At 44.7% G+C, this 19,672-nt stretch overlaps 1 protein-coding gene across 2 annotated transcripts in view; it reads right to left on the bottom strand.

Annotated features, from left to right (window-relative positions):
- adcy5 (adenylate cyclase 5) overlaps positions 1-15,421 on the bottom strand; it is a gene marked incomplete at its 5' end in the record, with an annotated part of 49,151 nt that extends 33,730 nt beyond the window's left edge. For both annotated transcript variants that reach the window (XM_079276939.1, XM_079276940.1), the window contains one exon: positions 14,513-15,421. In XM_079276939.1, coding sequence (XP_079133065.1) covers positions 14,513-15,421 — 909 coding nt within the window. The remainder of the gene's footprint in view (positions 1-14,512) is intronic.
- Between the last annotated feature and the right edge of the window lie 4,251 nt (positions 15,422-19,672).

Raw genomic sequence — 19,672 nt, 5'->3', positions numbered from 1 at the left:
TCGTTTGACGTAACACAAATACGTTTCTATGGCCGTTCATGTCCCCGGAACCAAGTCAACGATGACTTATTTAAAATTACGTCCATTATTTAAACAACGTAACAAACACACTTATTTTAAGCCAAACCCAAATGTTTTACTGGACATTGTTGTGTTTATGTTTTGTTTCAATTTATAAGATTTAACGTTGTTTCAGTGAAGTCTTTAAAACTGCGACCGACATTTCCCCAAAAAGAATAACTTAATTGAGAAATCAGTTGGACCATAATGTACTAAATGAACATCATGCTGTGTTGAAACTAGAGATTGAGACATAAACTCATGTTTACAATGTTTACTGAGGGAATAAATCAAGAGAGAAGTAGAGTCATTTTCTATAGACTTCTATACAACCAGAGGAGTCGCCCCCTGGTGGACACTAGAGAGAATGCAGCTTTAACACGTGAAGCACTGGCTTCACTTTAAAGAACTGGAGGTTGACGTCTGGTTCAACCAGAGAATAAGGAGTTAGTCGTTTGTTATTAATAATTAATTGCTAAAAATAAATCACTGTTCATGATTGTGATTCAGTAAAACAGCAGAGACTGCATTCAAGAGCCGTCCGGAGAGATGGACATAAAGCTGGCTGCACATTGAGAGCGTTTTAGTTTGGATGCCTACTTGTAGTACTCACATGGATGAAGTGATATTTGTGTCTTTTATCTCAGCATGCGGTATCTCCTCCAAAAGTAGAGCCAACTGCAAACTCCCAAACAACTGAAAAAGCAGAACACTCCTCTTTCTCAGAGACAAATGCCTTTTTAAAAATCTAACTAACAACAAATCGCAAAGGTTTGAAATGGATCGAAGTAAGTTTAAGTTTATTGTCATATACATTTACACATATACGAAATGTGTCCTCTGCATTGAACCCATCCCTAGTTTATTGGGAGCAGGTGGCAGCTGAGAGGCGCCCGGGGAGCCTTTCGACGTTTGAGTTCGTAAAGTCTTTTGTCTTTGGTGTTCAGCTATAAATAAATAAATATAGAACACAAAATCAGTGTTACCCTGTGTGATGAAACAAGAAAGAATAAGGAACGTCGTCGCACTAAAAGAAGAAAAATGGTGCTTAGTGTCAGAAAACGATAGTAATCGGTCAGTTTGTGATGGAAACAACCAGCGAGGAGTCGGCAGGCAGTCAATGGCGTACAGAACAGGTCATAAAAGGTGTTCGGAGAAAGTGTGAGTCACCACGACCACGAGGTCCTCCAGCAAGCAGCAACACCGGACCCCCGACGCATCCAGCGTCCTCGGACCCTCGTGTCATGCAGCAGTTAGTGGGACATCTCACAGGAAGTTGTGCGTTTTCCTGCGAAAGTCAGCAACACGTGTACATTTCGGTTCGTTACGGGAATAGTCTTTTCAAAATAAAGTTCCATCTTGACGAAAAGATGGTGAATTACTCAGTTAGGTTGAGGATTAAATCGTGTTTTGGGTTAAAATGAACCATCAGAGTGTGAACCAGTCACGTGACAAACGAATCGCCGACTTCTCGTTCCACACGGAGATCAGACGGCGGTCTCGGCTTTTGTTTTTTTCAGCAGTCTGGTTCATGATTACGTGGATTACATACAAATCTATTGTGTGATATCTGAGTGACAGCGCTTTCATTGTTCCGCGGTAGAGCTACGCACGCCGCGGTAGAGCTACGCACGCCGCGGTAGAGCTACGCACGCCGCGGTAGAGCTACGCACGCCGCATCAGAGCGGCTCTCGGGTGAGAGGTCAGCCGTGGACGGACACAGAGGTGCACACTCACTCACGCACGGTTCTCCTGGCGGAGACGATCACATCGGTGGTTCTGTTAGCAGAGGTCCTCTTCCTGCTGTCAGCCGAGTTAAACGGAGACGATGATCAAACACAGCTCAGTGTTCCTCACATCTCAACACTGCTCCATCGCTCACGGCTCCATCAGTCAGCCTTAAAGAGATTGAAGAAACGCTTCAAGTCCCCATGGAAACGTCTCTGGGGATGAAGTCCAGGTCACCGCATGCTGCACATAAATAGTACTGTTGTACTCTGTCAGGAGTTTCCGCAGCAGAATATCTTTTTTTTGCCCATAATCACACTTCCCTGAACATGTTTACGAGCCCTCAGACTCTTCAGAGTGGAACTCTGGCACAGGAAGCGCTGCTTAATGTATCAGTTAAGTGTCAAACCTCGCAATACCTCTCTTGTTGTTGTTGCATATGAACCGTGAAATGTACTTAGCAAAGGAAAAGAGAGAATATGTATGAAAGTACGCACAGTCAGCCCAGAGGAGTCTGAGGGGTACCGGCTCAGAGCCAAGACCACCACGTGATGATCACACCACCAGCTGACAGGAACTAAGAAAGAACACGTTCTAAAGGCCTTCACTGGAGCATTCTATTCTGCTACTTTATAACCACAACAAATAATACAATGATAATTGTATTGTTCCATGTAATGTAATGACAGCATCTTCAATGAGAACCCTACATCTGTTCATGTTCCTTTGCAGATCAGAGGTGCGTGAGCAGAGCGTTGAATGAAACATTTGATTATTTTAAGACTCCAACGTGAAGCTCAACCCTGAATCCAGTGAATCGGGTTTGTTTACATCAGTCATGAGGACGAGAGCTCCAGCTGACCCCTGACCTGCAGCTCACAAGTGGCTTCAAACTGCGTCCATATAAGGGCAGGTGGAGGACGAGTCTGGGCCGTATCACATCCTGCTTTACTCGCAGTCATAATACGTGTGGGCCGCACCGCTGGAGACGGATCTGAGGACAGCCAGCCGCAGAATGATGATCACGCCGGCGCTGAAGGACGGCTGCGATACGGACCGTCTGTCATTTCAGAGCCGGGTTTAGCTCAATCTAAAAATAACAAGAATGAAGAGATGAGCAGACACACTCCTCTCCCTCCACTGAGTAAACACTCCGCTTGCTCCTCTTCGTCTGACTGTGAGGAGGAACCGACATATTCTGAGCAGACGTGTTTCAGGAAACAGTGAGAAGACACGACACACGTAAACTCATTCAAACGCATTCTTTTTAGAAGAAGAATCCTGTTCCAACAATCTGATAATCGATGCTGTGAATCCCGCTTCTCAAACGTGAGACAGCGCTGCTTTCTATTGCAGTTGATGTTTTACACAATTGTTGTATTTTTGTGTCATTTTTTAATCATGTCATCATGTCGCCGTATTCACTGCATCTAGCGAGCCACACGTCGGCTGGTTTACTGCAGCTCTATGAAGCCAAAGTAAACTAATCTGCTGTGATTTAATCACCAGAAACGGATAAAAGAGATGAAATAACAACGTAATGATGCGAGTAGTATGAAGTCTGAATTCATGTTTTGTTAGTTCTCTCCGCAAGACGACAAGCAAAGAAGTTTTAAAATACTTGTTTTCTGAAATCTCTTAACTCGAAATGCATGCTTCATTTATTCCTTTTTTCTCCCTAAGATACATGTGAAGTCTGTTAAAACATGCACCATTTGAACTCTTTACGCAGCTGCAGTTTTGCTGTTCCTGCATAATGACAAGACAGTTCTGGATTGATTGATTCACACATTGAATCTTTAGATTTTGCACAAAATAAGTTATTTGGAAATGTCCCTTTGTGATCTTTTCTGAAATGAAATAACGGATGAACATTAAGCTGCAGCAGTGTGTGCGTCTGCTACGCGTCTGCTCTTCACGTGGGACATTTGTGGTAGTTCTGGTAATTGGCGGCGGGCACGCTGCCTCACATCCATCCTCCGTCCTGCACGCTCTCTCCAGAGCACGCGGCCTCCTGTCTGCCTCACAATGGGGCCTCTATACAACTATATACTTCCGGTTTCATGCCAAGTGGACCAAATATGTCCGCTGCGCTGCGCTCCGGGGAAACTCAATCGTTTGTCTTTCACAACATAAAAAACAAGCATTAGTTGGGACATTGAGTCCAAACATATTCATGCTTTTGTGTTCACATGAAGAAATGCTGCACGATCAGCTCTGTCATCATCACTTCATCTGTGACTCATCTGTAAATGTTCAAGAGAATCTCTTGTATGAGTAACAGAAAAACACTGTACCCCCCCCCTCCCCCCCCCCATCAACGAGCTGCAGACAGGACAATGGATTTGCATTCATGACTGATGATAATGCGTTTACTTTTCACAGTTAGCATAATGGCTCATAATGGGCTCGATGGACTCTTCGTGCCACCTTCACACATGCAGCCTGTGCTATGTAGCTGAGCCTCAACCCAACACGGCCTGAAGAGGAGTTATTGCACAATGCTTCGGTATTCATAGGCTTTTTTTGAGTATCTTTTATCTGTTGTGCAGAAGAGACGAGTGCCTTCACGTTGAGAGGATTCAGTGTACATGTTCCAGAAGAACACTTATTGATTCAAAGGAAGCTTCATGCTGGCATTCAGTGTTTTTACCCTCCGTGAAAACTATCACAATGTCTTTCAAGTTTGCAGTTCGCTATGAAGCAAAGCAGGTGGTCAGCTCGAGACTCAACTCATCAATATTCTTCATGTAAATGACTTTAAATGAACCACGCTGTGCTTCAATAGGATGCAGGTGCATCAGGTACGGCCGAGCACTGCAGAGCAAGGGTAGCGTTCACATTTGGTATTTACAACTGACTCGCTGTAAATAATCACCAAACTAACCACAGAACAGCCGAGCCGTCCTCTCCGGTTGCGTCGGGCAGCATATGGCCAGGTGGAAGGTGAACCAGCCAGGAAACAGGAACTAACCGTTTCCCTGGACATCACGCATTTCTGCTGGTTCTCCACATGAGACACGTGAGGATACGAGTTCTATTCATGAGGTCTGAAGCTGAGATCCAGTTCCTGTTCCTGCTGCAGCTACGACCGGCGTCTCCGCCTCACCGAGCGCCTCTGATCCATAATGAGGTGAGCCAGCGAGACACACACACACACACACACACACACACACACACACACACACACACACACACACACACACACACACACACACACACACACACACACACACACACACACACACACACACACACACACACACACACGTCCTCATTTCAGTCCGGGTTACATCAAAACATATTGAAGCTATTTTTAAACCACTGTTCTTTCTGTCTCCGGCTGAATGTTACAGGTCGAGGACTTCACTGTGGACTGGAGTCTCGCTCCAGGAGGTCACGCCAACTGTGGATAGAAATGGCAAAAAAGAAATCAAAAAAGGTCCTCGTTGCCCAGGCTGACCGGCGTCTTTCCGCCACCACTCACACACACAGTGGGGCGGCGGCGGCGCCCACACTCTTCCAGGAAACAGGTCGAATCCTCCAGGAAACAATTGGCCTTATCCCGCTCTAGTTCTTAGAAATATTTAGATATTTGGTTGCACAGCAACAGGACGGAGAGGATGATAAAAGTATCTGAAGTATTATGAAAGCAACATCTGCTGTGACGTGATGTTGACACAGAGTTCTTCTCTGTATACACGCCGGCTTCTTCAGGACCACTCGTCACTCTGCTGGTACAGAAACGCAGCTTTATGCACTGAAGAGAAGAAGAAACGAGGGATGAGTTTGCTGCTGTGTCCTTGTGTCCTTACCTCGAAGGCCTCACCCAGAGGAGTAATCACTGTGCTTCTTGGTGGCCGTGCTGCAGGACAACCTTCTCATCAACTCACTCGTTAAGGAAAACGTCCGCTTGTCCTCCTCGTACCAAAGAGCCAACAGCAGCAGCCTCAGAGGGCCGGAGGGCAGCCAATCAATACAAGGCGTTTATTTTAACACCTTAACATAAGCAAGAGGACGAGTGGGTGAAAGACATCATGCATGGACCATTCCACCAGTTACTGCTGCCGGTTCTGTAAAACGCTGTTTGCAGAGCTGTGTAATGTGCTCCGGTGCTGCAGTGATGAAATATGAGGGCAAGAAGTTGCACTGAACCAACGGCAACATCGTTAACAAATAATATGCAACAGCACGTTGTATTCATTACCCAGACAGACAAACTGTCCAGCTGCTATGTGATGCAAACCTCATTTAGACACTCGTGTGCTGCAAACATACCAGTTTAAACCAACAAAGTGACATTTGCAGACTTCCCTCCAAACAGCCGTCTGCTTAGAATGACGTCCACACGACGACGAATGCCTTTTGAATTATTGCTGAACCCAAAAGCTTTTGCTTTGATGTTTGCCATCTGCTTCGGCATCTCTGGAGCGGATCACACTGCGTTTCTTTAGTGGCATTCAGGTGAACCGTCCCTTTAATACAATGCTGACACAGTTCTGATTCTGCAGCACGAGTCAGTCAGGATCACGGCTTCCATCTCCTGGAGAACAACTTGAAGAACTGCTGGAGCTTTGTTGACCTCGCACAACAAAGCAACTTCCGTGTCAACGACAAACGTTCCCTCAGTGGAGATCACATGTCCTCCAGGTGTTCCTCCAGGTGTTCCTCCAGGTGTTCCTCCCTCTCTCCTGCACGCACAGCGCTGAACGCATCATCTCCCGTTATGAGTGGACAAAGAGCATTCAAATGGACACGATGCACGTACAGTCGTACGCTTCACGTTTCCTGACATTTACAGTAACGAGCCGTTTTATTTATTGATTTATTAAGAGATGTGTTCGACTCCCAGGATGTAGAAAACTGGGGAGATGAACACGAGGAGCTGATTTCATGATGTAAACTGCATTATTCACAAGATGAATGGGTATAAAACATAAATATCCCACGAAGAAGACTTCCCTCTCAGCGCAGAGTGAAGCATTAGCTGTTAGCATGTAGCATCTGGTCAGGTTTGGTTTGATGGATAGTGTTTCACAGAAGCTGATGAGTTCAGTGTTCCTCAGTTCTTTCTCTCTTCCTGAATAAGCGCTGTGCACCGGTGAGAGGAGGCTGCTTCACACTCCACGTGGTGTTTGATCAGTGGAGCTGATAATTGGGAGAGTGAGACGTGTGAAGACAGAACAGAAGTGTGCATGTTGCCATATGTCCTATTTTCAGATGGTTGACAATATTCTGCTTAAACAGTATTTAAATGTTCTTTAGAGACAAAGAACGCTCCACTTCTCATCATCTTGTTTTCTGTTTACACAAAGCTCCACGTCTTCTTTGGATGTTTAGGTTTTTAGTTCATGTGTCTGTTAATAAATGGACTGAATGCGTGTGGGCGAGTTGTTCTCACGAGAAAAGCTTCTCATGACAAACCGCAGAGTCACGTCATAACTTTAAGCATCATCATGCAGTAATGCTAACAATGCAAGTGACCACACACTTAATGAGGCCGGGACATGAAGTACTCCTCCCAGTCCTGCAGCGATCAGGAGTCAAATGGGACATGAAAATGGGACCAGGATCCGGGTTAAATGGGACCAGGATCCGGTTTTAAACTTTATTTACACTCTGATGGTTAACGATAAACTTTATTTACACTCTGATGGTTAACGATAAACTTTATTTACACTCTGATGGTTAACGTTAAACTTTATTTACACTCTGATGGTTAACGATAAACTTTATTTACACTCTGATGGTCAACGTTAAACTTTATTTACACTCTGATGGTTAACGATAAACTTTATTTACACTCTGATGGTTAACGATAAACTTTATTTACACTCTGATGGTTAACGTTAAACTTTATTTACACTCTGATGGTTAACGATAAACTTTATTTACACTCTGATGGTCAACGATAAACTTTATTTACACTCTGATGGTTAACGTTAAACTTTATTTACACTCTGATGGTTAACGTTAAACTTTATGTACACTCTGATGGTTAACGATAAACTTTATTTACACTCTGATGGTTAACGTTAAACTTTATTTACACTCTGATGGTTAACGATAAACTTTATTTACACTCTGATGGTTAACGTTAAACTTTATTTACACTCTGATGGTTAACGTTAAACTTTATTTACACTCTGATGGTTAACGTTAAACTTTATTTACACTGTGATGGTTAACGTTAGACTGCGTCATTAAGCTGAGGTTCACATGTGTGATGAACTGTGAGGGGGGTCAGGACATGTCATGGATCCACTACGGTCCGTTACACCACTAGTTCCTAGAAGACGAGGGCTTCAGCATTTGACTTTCATACTAACGAAAAACATTTAATTTAAAGACGCTTTTAAAGCCCCAAAAGAGAATTATAAATTACTATAACAAAGTAAAAGTATTACATTTAATATTTTTGATGGTTTACTGACTTCAGAGCGTTGAAATGATTTTTAGGATGGTGGTGAAAATAATTATATATATTCTGGATCCTTGTAGACCAGCTGCTCTAATCAAACAACAGAGAGATCTGTATCTGTTAATATGGATCAATAACCAATGATTAGTATCAGAAAAGTGCAATAGTATAAGGACAGAGTACAGTCCACTTGGGGTGGGAATCACCAGAGATCCCGCGATACGATATTATCACGATACTGCGATATTATCATCACGATACTGGAACAGAGTCAAGCATCCTGCAGAAGTCAGGAGTCTCAGCTGGACCCAGAACAAACAGACCGATGATGTATGGAGGTAGAACACACACACACACACACACACACACACACGGTGTTTGTGAAATAAAAAAATCTGTTGCTAAGCTACCAGAGCACTGAGGGGGATGCGTCAGCAGCGGAGCTCTGCGTCCGTGTTTGGTTCAGATATGAACCGTCACACTCCTCACATTCCAGAATCCCAGGAAACAAAGCAAACAGCAGCTCAGATCATATGTATGTACACGCTGCTGAACTCTGATGTTTGGATTCAGACACTTTTCCAGACTTCTACGTCTGGAGGCTCCAGAGCACATGGAGCTCGTCCTGCAGGCGAGGAGAAGGGTTAAAAAGTCTCACGGGGACATGAAGCAGGTCAGGACCGGGAGGGACGGGTCCCAGAAGGAAGACGGAGGACATCTGTGTTGAATTTCAACACATTACGAGCAATTCAATTAAGACCGGCAGGAAAACCCCGTCACCACTGAGCCCGGTCCGCTAACATGCCCCCCCCCCCCGTGGATTTAAAGGAGGCGAACGGAAGCAATGAAACAAACTCAGGAAGTTACTCTGGAGGTTCAAAGTTCTTTTGACACACAGGTGTTATTTCTTCAGATTAGAGGAGTGAAACCAGTCACAGATGATCTCCTCACTTTGTCACTATTTGATTTCATCTTTATAATCTAGCTCCATAAAGTTATGGTTTAAACTTTAAAGGGTGACTCCACTGACTCCAGGTCTCAGTGAAAACTACACATGTAACAAATAAAAAGTAGTCTGAAGAAGACCAGACTAGAAAGAGGGGGTCTTCCTAGACCCTCTGTGGTCCGCTCCTCATCTGTGCTGCAGGCTAGAGACTCCGGGGCGCTGTTGCTGGTCTAGTTGCATTGTGGGTAATGTAAGCAGAAGGGTTTGACAAGAATACACGGAGTATAAAAGACGAGATCTCTGGATCTGCTGCACGGATTCTGGTCTTTCCTTTCGTCCTGTCCATCGGGTTCAGTGCTGGACCAGGTCCTGGACTAGGTCCTGGACTAGGTCCTGGACCAGGTCCTGGACTGTTTGAGACAGCAACCAAAACTGGAAGCAGAAAGCGGTCGTTGAGATGCACGTTAAGTTCTCTGGATTCAAAGTGGGCCACACTTTTAAAGAAAAGGCCAAATATTGTTATCTGTCTGTTGTATTTTATTCGTCTTGCTGTTGGTGCATTTCAACACAATGATGTTCAAGGATTCAAGGCCAAAACAGAAACGCAGCGTCAGCAAAGGTCACACGGTCGAGTGCATTTCTAAAGACTTGGAGGAAACGGCATAAAGAACCCGTCATTATCTGCTGATGTCACGTAAACGAGCCGGTTCTATGCAAACAGGAGGAGATCTGCTGAAGAACAACAAACACAGCAGCTGGTTCCCACACACTCTCATCAAGAGACACACAAACAGATGCAGGGTCACATGACATCCACACCATCAGCATCACACTCCAGAAGGAGGAGAAACCCGCTCCACGTTCTCTGTAACGGCGATGGCGACCGAAGTCGTGACCGTTCGTCTCCGTTCACCGGGTTTTTAAACGTGTGCGACTTGATTAACGGCCCAGATGTATTGTGGGAAATTCTCCTTTTCTAATTTCTGGAGCACATTTTGACCTCTTCAAGGCTTCAGGAAGTCGACTCACGGTCGAAGCATTGGATACAGATGTAAAAGAGACGGCATGTGATTATTACACATCAGAATTCTGCTGCTTTAACAGCTCTGCTCCCATTCAGCATGCAGAGAATGACTCCATCGTGCGGAGGATCTGTTAGCTCTGAGGCTAGTGTGGCTACCTGCTCCCTCTCTGAGACACCACAGAACGTGCACAACATACGACTGAATGACTGCTGCGTGTTCACGCCTTCTCTCAACTCTGGAGTAAGACGAGCGATGCAACACTTTATCTTCTGGTAACATACACTATAGACCAGGCATGGGCAAACTACGGCCCGCGGGCCGGATACGGCCCGTTGGGCCTTTTAATCCGGCCCGTCAGATATTGGTACAAAATTGCCCAAACTATAATAAAGAAAAACAGATAAAGAGAAAAACACCACAGCACACAACAGTCTGTGACACATAAACAATTTGTAACACTAATAATTGTACATTTATAAAATTTCACCGCCGAACTGCATGCTGGGTACAGCTCGTGAGCGAGCCTGCTAGCACAACAGTCTGCTAGCAGCTGAGAGGCTCCGTCGCTCCAGTAACGTCACATTAAAGAACCGAACAGAGCGATGCAGGAGGAACAAAGACAGACCGGAGATGCACCGATAGTTAGACACATATGCAACGCTGATTACCGTAATATGCGTGGTGTTTGTTATAAATGTACGTTGGTGCAAAGAGGTGATAAGAAGCTGTACAGGGAGGGGCTTAGGACCCAGCGGAATGTAGGTGAAGGAAACGGGAAGAGACAGAAGACACGCCACACAAACAGCTGTTCACCGCTCGTCACCATCCTGCAGACCAGTGAGGCTCAACTGGTGGTTCGTCGCGGACCCGTTTTCAGAGGCCTTTGCTTCATGCAGCGGAGTTATTCACGCTCCTTTCCAGTATTTACGCCACTTTGTTCAGCTGTGCAGGAAAAACACCGACCAATGCGTTGTAAATCACGTCACGTGATGCAGTTTAACCAATAAAATAAGGGTATTCTGATACGTCTCCTGACGCCAGTGAGATGCACCCACACCGTGACACAGGGCGGAGACAAGGAAAGACTTCATACAGCAGAGCTCTGATCATGTGACAGTTAAACATCTGTATGATCCTTCAAAGAATCAAACTGCTACAAAGACCACAGTCATTAACCTGCACACTAAAAACTCTGTGTCAAAAATGACTGCTTATTAAGTAAGTGCACGATAAAATATGCATTTATGCAATAAAACAATACGGTGTAAGATCCCAGTTAACTGATGAACACCTCAGATCTGTTCTGAGAATCTCCACAACCAACTGACACCAGACGTTGACGCTCTGGTTCAAAGGGTGACCAGCAGCACTGTTCCCACTGGAACTAAATGCAAGTTACTTTTCAGCTAATGGCTTTTACTTGTAATTTATATGAGTTCACACAAACACTCTCCATGCATCTGCTACTGGCCCGGCCCGTCTGTCACATTTTAAAACTCAATGTGGCCCCCGAGCCAAAAGGTTTGCCCCCCCCTGATCTAGACAATACTGATGAAAAGCTGAGTCAGCTAGGACCCGAGGCCACGACCCAGCATGCTCCCGGCTGAGGTCGGTGACTGTTGAGTCCACGTCTTCACAGAGACCTGGATCCATGGTGGTCCAGGATCAAGCTGCAGGACAGAGATCAGGACTCTGGTGGACCAGAGGAGGAGGACTCTGTGTGGAGGTGATGGACGGTGTTTTCCTCATCATGAGTTTTATACTTCATCTGTTCTGAGGATTCTTTCTGTTCTAAACATGCACTGCTGGTTTCATTTTATCCTGTTTTGCAAAATAGCTACAACGGTATTCAGCTTTGCATCTCTGTTTTGCATAACGACATCCTGAAACAGTCTCGTCTTCTATAAAATGCAAATCTGCAGGCTGACCCACAACATGTGTGGAGATATTTCCGAACCGATTCGTTTTCACTGTCGGTATTATTGCTTTAGTGCAAACAAGTAAAGGTATCATCAATAGTTTCAGATGTGTGGATTCACTTTTCCATCAGTGAACAATATGATTCAGGTCACCTCCACAAGTTCACGTGTTCTCCTTCAGCCAAAGCTCCAACCGTCCACCAAGTCTGCTGCAGATCAGAGCCGTGTTTCTGTAGTGCTGCTGACCACCTGACCACCTGACCAACTGACCACCTGACCAACTGACCACCTGACTACCTGACCAACTGACCACCTGACTACCTGACCACCTGACCACCTGACCAACTGACTACCTGACCAACTGACCACCTGACCACCTGACCAACTGACTACCTGACCACCTGACCAACTGACCACCTGACTACCTGACCACCTGACTACCTGACCACCTGACCAACTGACTACCTGACCACCTGACCAACTGACCACCTGACCAACTGACCAACTGACCACCTGAACACCTGACCACCTGACCAACTGACCAACTGACCACCTGACCAACTGACCACCTGACCAACTGACTACCTGACCAACTGACCACCTGACCAACTGACCACCTGAACACCTGACCAACTGACCACCTGACAACAAACACACAACCGCCGGTGAGTACAAGAGTAACGTACACACTCAGAGCCTCTAAAGTGTATATCTCACAAGAACTCCTCATTTTGCATCTGTTTTCCCACAACATTCCAGCAACAAGTGTCAATTTACACTTTTGACATGAATACAGTCTTTTCAGAATAAACTTCTGTGTTCACAGGAAACTACTGAGTGTTAATAAAAGATGGTGAAATACTTTGTTCGGTTTAAATACTGCTGGAGAGTGAAACCTGTTGGACTGAGCACCTTTGAGACGCAGTCAGCAGCCCTGCAGGAACGAGAGGATCCCGATGGAACAACACGACTGGAGGAGTTCAGCGCTGACGAGCAGCTCGGAGGCTCAGCAGCTCATTCAAACGCAATCGACTGTCAGATTATTAAAGTACGCTGAAGCAAAACAAACAACCTGAAGTCTTTCCAAAGCTCAGGGACGAACAGCGAGAGCTCCGGTGTTTAACCAGTTTCACCTTTACAAGAAAACAATCAGTCGTAAATATGATTCATGTCGGCCGACATTAGCAGGTTGGGATTCATATCAGCTTCATAACGAAGCTGTTGCCTAAAGACACAAATAAAACCTGAAAAGTCAGATAAACATCCTCTGAATTCTAATGCAGAGTTGAGAACAGAATCACTGAGATAAACAACCACGACCCATCTACCGAACCAAGAGGATGAAGTGGAAACAGCCAAAGAGTTCAAGTTAAAAAACTAAGACACGTCTCTGGTAGAGACCTGTCAATCACAGTAGCCCCGCCCTAAAGCATCCCCTGCTTTATGGTCTGTGTGACTCTAAATGGACCATAATGTACTAAATGAACATCATGCTGTATTGAAGAAGACTTGAAACTAGAGATTGAGACATAAACTCATGTTTACAATGTTTACTGAGGTAATAAATCAAGAGAGAAGTAGAGTCATTTTCTCATAGACTTCTATACAACCAGAGGAGTCGCCCCCTGGTGGACACTAGAGAGAATGCAGCTTTAACACATGAAGCATCGGATTCACTCTTCAGAGGATGAACCTGCCGGTGATGAACAAGCATCACACCATCTGGTTCTTTCTAAATTGCCCTCAAGTTACAGTCTAATATTAGAAAGTCAGCCTCTTGATGATGTTATGAACACGTTTTCTGCTCTGCCCCCCCCCCCCTCCCAGCAGCTACATCCTAAAGCAAAGTCTTTGTCTATAACGAGCAACAGCACAAGTTGTCATTCAAGTTATTTAATGAAGTTCCTGTTTGTTAAAGCAAAATAAAAACAGTATCAGACATTTGTTTCTTTTGTCACTCAGAGTGATGAAGCTCCTCTGAGCATCATTTCTGCCCTCATGTCCCCAAATACTCTGAGCCTAACCTCTGGTTTACTTCAATGATCTGAAGCTCTCCAGCGTGGATCACAAAGTCCTTCTACTAGTTTGTAAATGGCCACACTCTGAAGTCTCTGCCTCCACAACAACTCAGTGTTTTGCGCTTCTTTGGTATTTTCTTGTAAATGAATAACCTTGTGTGACGGTTGACCCTCCTATGAGGTGCTGTTGGTGTCTTTAGACTCTGCTCACGCTACTGCTGAGTCTGCACTGACCAACAGATCCTCCAACAGGTCACCTCTCAACGTGCGGCTTTGACAGCGAGAGAAAACGGGCATGTGGTGGATCGCCTGTGCGTATTTTGCGCAGTCAGCGTGAGCGCGTGGAGCGTCTTTGCACAGACCATTGAACAACTTCAGAAGATCCCTCCACATACCTGCTTCCACAGAAAGCTGTCCACTTCGTTCAGCACCCAGGAAACGCTCACGTGGATCGCGGAGAGAATAACTCCAGTGATGACGGCGGCGCGCATCCTGACGGGCAGCAGCGTGTAGATGACGTGGATGAAGAACACGGTCCACCAGATCCCCTCCGAGGCGCTCCTGGGCTGCACGAGCAGCACCCCGATCACCTGGACCACCAGCACCAGCAGGATGACCACGTAGCACACGACCCACATGTGGTCCTGGTGAAACCCGTTCCGGTTGCACACCACCATGAGGATGAGCGTGAGGAAGATGGCGACGGAAAACACCGCCACGAACGTGACGCTCGGCGGCCCGCCGCCGGAGCAGCGGAAGGCCAGCATGACGGTGAAGACCAGCACCAGCACCGCCATGAGCATAGTCAGGCTGCTCTGGTTGAGGCGGAAAAAGTAGCGCTGGTAGAGCCGCTCCAACTTCTCCGACTGGAATTTCTTGGATTTGAAAATGTGCATGACGCTGGTGCAGCACGCCGCTAAAGAGAAGTTCACTTCGGGCATGACCTCCTCCTCGTCGCTCCTCGGTTTGGCCCTCTGCTCCTCCAGACCTAGCTCCACGGACTTGGGTCGCACTTCGCCGTCTGGACGTTTCGGGGACGCGCCACGGTCCTGCCAAGCCGACCGGGACCTGAAGCTGACCCCGCTGACGGTCGTGGTGGCTCTCCCGGGCTGCCGGTGCTCGTGATCGTCCTCCTCCCTCCACCGACTGTTGGTCCGGGTGAGCTTCTCGCGCGGGGATCTGACCGAGTATGGGCACCCGTTGGCCACGGACTCGGACTCTCCCCAAGCTGATCTGTGCTCGGTCCCTCCCCTCAGCCCGGGCGCACCGACTCCGGGTGGGCTGACACTGTTCGGTCTGGACATGGTGGAGACCGGCAGGAAACGCGCCTCGACCAATAAACAAAGTTTAGTTCCACTGAAAAACCTATTTCGTCCCGCACGTGTTGAAAGTCTGTCATAAATCGGATTTTCCACAACTCCGAAAATCATTCATATAAAAATATTTTTAAAATATAGATGAGATTATCCAAAGCAATAACCAAGAGGGGGGTGGAGGGGGGGCTGTGGGAATAAAACAATTGAACATGCGCAGAAGTCACAGGGGAGCCTGTCTGGCCACAACAGGAGGGAACATTAGATCCAGGTGGATTTGAGCTCGACATCATCGGGCCCAATTAACTACCGTCCGTGGAGCGCGTTGCACGGCAGCGCGCGCTGCAGATTAAATAAAACATCACAGCTCAGATGGACCCCAGAGATCAGAGCGCAACACCGTCAATTACTCCGCGAGCGCGTTAACACACCCGGTGGTGTGGCCAGAAAAAGAGAGAGAGCGAGAGAGAGAGAGAGAGAGAGAGAGAGAGAGAGAGAGAGAGAGAGAGAGAGAGAGAGAGAGAGAGAGAGAGAGAGAGAGAGAGAGACTGAGGTGGAGGTGAATGTAGTCCGCTTCCTCTTCTGGTCCCGTTAAGTCTCGATGCACCTGCACGGACTACACATCGCAGCCTGGACGGCGGTGGGAGACTCACGTTTGGCCAAAAAGCGCATCATCACGATTCTCCCCCCCCCCCCACACACCCCCCGGGCACGGGAGACGAGACTCAGCCGCTCCTCCTCCTCGGTGCATGTGTCACAGCGCGGGCAGTCACTCTACCGGATCAATCACAGCTGTCCATCACTGATCAAATCCCCCCCACCGCCCCCCGGATAGCGAGCCCCCTTCGTTTTGATGTGCATGCCAAACTCAGCGCCCACGCGCATGCGAATCCGCGGCCGCATTCTTTTTTTACAAAGTGTCCGCGCAGTGCCAACGTGCGCTCCCTCCTCCTCTCGCAGCAGCAGCCTCGGTCGATGCGCTCGGTGTGCGTTCGGAGGCGCGTGGCATCACAACACGTTTATCGCTGACCGCCGCTTTAACGGGGGCCAATTCAACCAAGGGTGCTTCCTCAGGGGGCCCGCCTCTCCCGCGCGCTCCCGTTGGAGGAAGGAGACGGTGAGTCACGCTCCGACGCGCTGTGATTGGACGACAGGACCCGTCGATCAGAAGCAAAAAAGGCTGTGTTACATTATATGATATATCTTCCTCATAGTGACATTTAAAAAAAGTAACAAATAATGTAAATGAGAACGGGAGCTCCATTCTCAGACGTCCTCGCCTCATGAAAGAGCAAACTCAGATATAAATCACTGACAATTATCAATTATCTTGATTCAAGTTGTGCAACTTGTTTTCTCTGCTGGTCTTGTGACTGCTGGTTCTCTCTTTTTATTCATTCTCTCTCACACACACACACACACACACACACACACACACACACTTAACACAATGTAATGTTGAATAATATACAAACACAAATTAGAGATCAAACCTTTTTAAGAATCCAGTTGATTTATGGAATCTGGACGCTCTCCTGTTTTCAGAGTATTCAGTGGAAAGTGTATTCATGTATTTCAGTACTTTGAGGTACTTTACTTTCCTTCTTGTTTAATGCTGCTGTTTACTTCAGCTTGACAACATTTCAGGAAAAGTTGTTGCATTTTTCACATTATTCTGACGGCTTCATGTCAACTCTTTCACTGTCAGGCTTTCTGTCAGCTTCTGTAATCGAGTTCAGAGAAGATGGAACTTTATTGTTCATTCACACACAAAAACGTAAAGAGAAAACATCTGAATCATCATCAGAAGACACAACAGGACAGAACTACATCTGAGAGAGATGAAGCTCCCACTGCTCCCATCAAAGAGGCCCAACACTGATGATGAAGAGGAGGAGGAGGAGGAGGAGGAGAGGCGGTGTTATTTGTATGAAGGTGAATATTTTCTCCTGCATTGTGAAAACCTTGTAAAGCAGCAGCTTTGACACAGAACACCACTGCCATCATCTGAATGTTCAATGAACTTGTTCAGCAGCAGTTTATCGTCACACACACACACACACACACACACACACACACGCGTAAACACACACACACACACACACACATCTAATCTCATTACCGGCTGCTATTTCCCTTTCCATGCACCGCTTGCTCGCGGCAATGTTATTCAAAAGGTTATTTCATCCAAATCCTCGTCACTGAGTTCACTTTTCTGTTTCTTTGGGATGTTTTGAGTTCTCTGTGCTGAGGCGTTGTATATATATTGTTATATGATATATATATATTATTATTATATAATATACATATTATTATATGATATATTATATGATATATATATTATTATATGATATACATATTATTATATGATATATATATATTATTATATGATATATATATTATTATATGATATACATATATTATTATATGATATATATATTGTTATATGATATATATATATATTATTATATGATATATATATTGTTATATGATATATATATATTATTATTATATAATATACATATTATTATATGATATATTATATGATATATATATTGTTATATGATATATATATATATTAGTATATGATATATATATTGTTATATGATATATATATATTATTATTATATAATATACATATTATTATATGATATATTATATGATATATATATTATTATATGATATACATATTGTTATATGATATATATATATTATTATTATATAATATACATATTATTATATGATATATTATATGATATATATATTATTATATGATATACATATTGTTATATGATATATATATATTATTATATAATATACATATTATTATATGATATATTATATGATATATATATTATTATATGATATACATATTATTATATGATATATATATATTATTATATGATATACATATTATTATATGATATATATATATTATTATATGATATATATATTATTATATTATACTGAGACTATAATAAGATGTCCTGACGTGTTTATCAAAGTGTTATTTTCTGATTTTCTTCATGTTGGAATAAAGGTTAAATATTTACCTGTAAAGTAGTAATGCGTGTTTGATACATTATGTGTTTGCATTAAATCATTCTGGGATGTTTGCTGACATTGATTGATGTCATTGATTGGCTGCGTTAGCTGTACACATGAGTCACAATAAGAAGTAGTGAATATGCTTCCCATATTATAGCTTTATTGTAAATATATACTCAGTATTCATACCTGTACAAAGTCTGCTGGCCCATGCAAAACATTTGTATCAAAACTTTATTCAGTGGAACCAGTTGTGGAGTAAGAGCCATGCTTTTGTGCCTCGTTGTTTAGGTTGTAACACACACCAGCAGGTTTCCAGACTTCCTTCTTTCATGCAGCTGCACTTCTGCCTCTGCAACACATTTCCAACAGGAAGCCCAGATCATGCTGTCATCAGCGGCTCGCTACAGAATAAAGGTTTATGATCATGACAGCAGGCATCACTTGTGCTGGAGGCGGAGCTATCCGTGACATTGAGGCACACTAATGGTTCTGAGGACTGGGAACACATTAAAGGGCCAGTTCAACCCATTCACCGCGCTTGCTTCAGTAGATTAGTGTGTAGACATGCAGAGGGTTTGGCAGTGATTTCTGCCTCCAACCCAAATACCATGAATGTGAAATGAATTATTTGTGTTGCTCTCAACATCACACTGTTTAAATATGTGTTCTCACTGTTTCTACTGGAACCACCATCTTCCAGAGAAATCAAAGCCGTCGACAGCGTGTGAGCTGGTGGTTCCAAACCGGTGGGCAGGACCCCGAGAGGGCGATGAAGAAACCTGCATTGCATGACAGGCGACATTTTGTTTTTTTACAGCAACGACACTGTGAATATAAATCAACATTTTCATTGCTAATGAACTGAATTCTTCACCTCCGATGTACCGAGACAGAAGATAAAAGCCGAACTGTCCACACGCGAAAAGAGGATCTTTGTAATTCGGGTGAACTAGATTTAAAGGAGCAGTGAGTGGATTTAGTGACATCTAGTGGTGCAGATATTTCAAAGTGACGTTACTTACGTTACATCGTGTACTCACTTATTTTAGGCCCACGCCTGTTTTCCGACTGCTTGGTGGTAAAGTGATGGTGTAAAACGTGCACCATGACGAGCAGAACGTCCGTAAAACAACGCGCTGTTTAGAGATCAGGTTCCACTGAACCTTCAAAGAGAAACTCTTTCAATCTGCT

This window comes from Melanostigma gelatinosum, assembly GCF_949748355.1.
Source record: "Melanostigma gelatinosum genome assembly, chromosome: 10".
Lineage (NCBI taxonomy): Eukaryota > Metazoa > Chordata > Actinopteri > Perciformes > Zoarcidae > Melanostigma > Melanostigma gelatinosum.
This window is presented reverse-complemented; position numbering and strand designations above follow the sequence as displayed.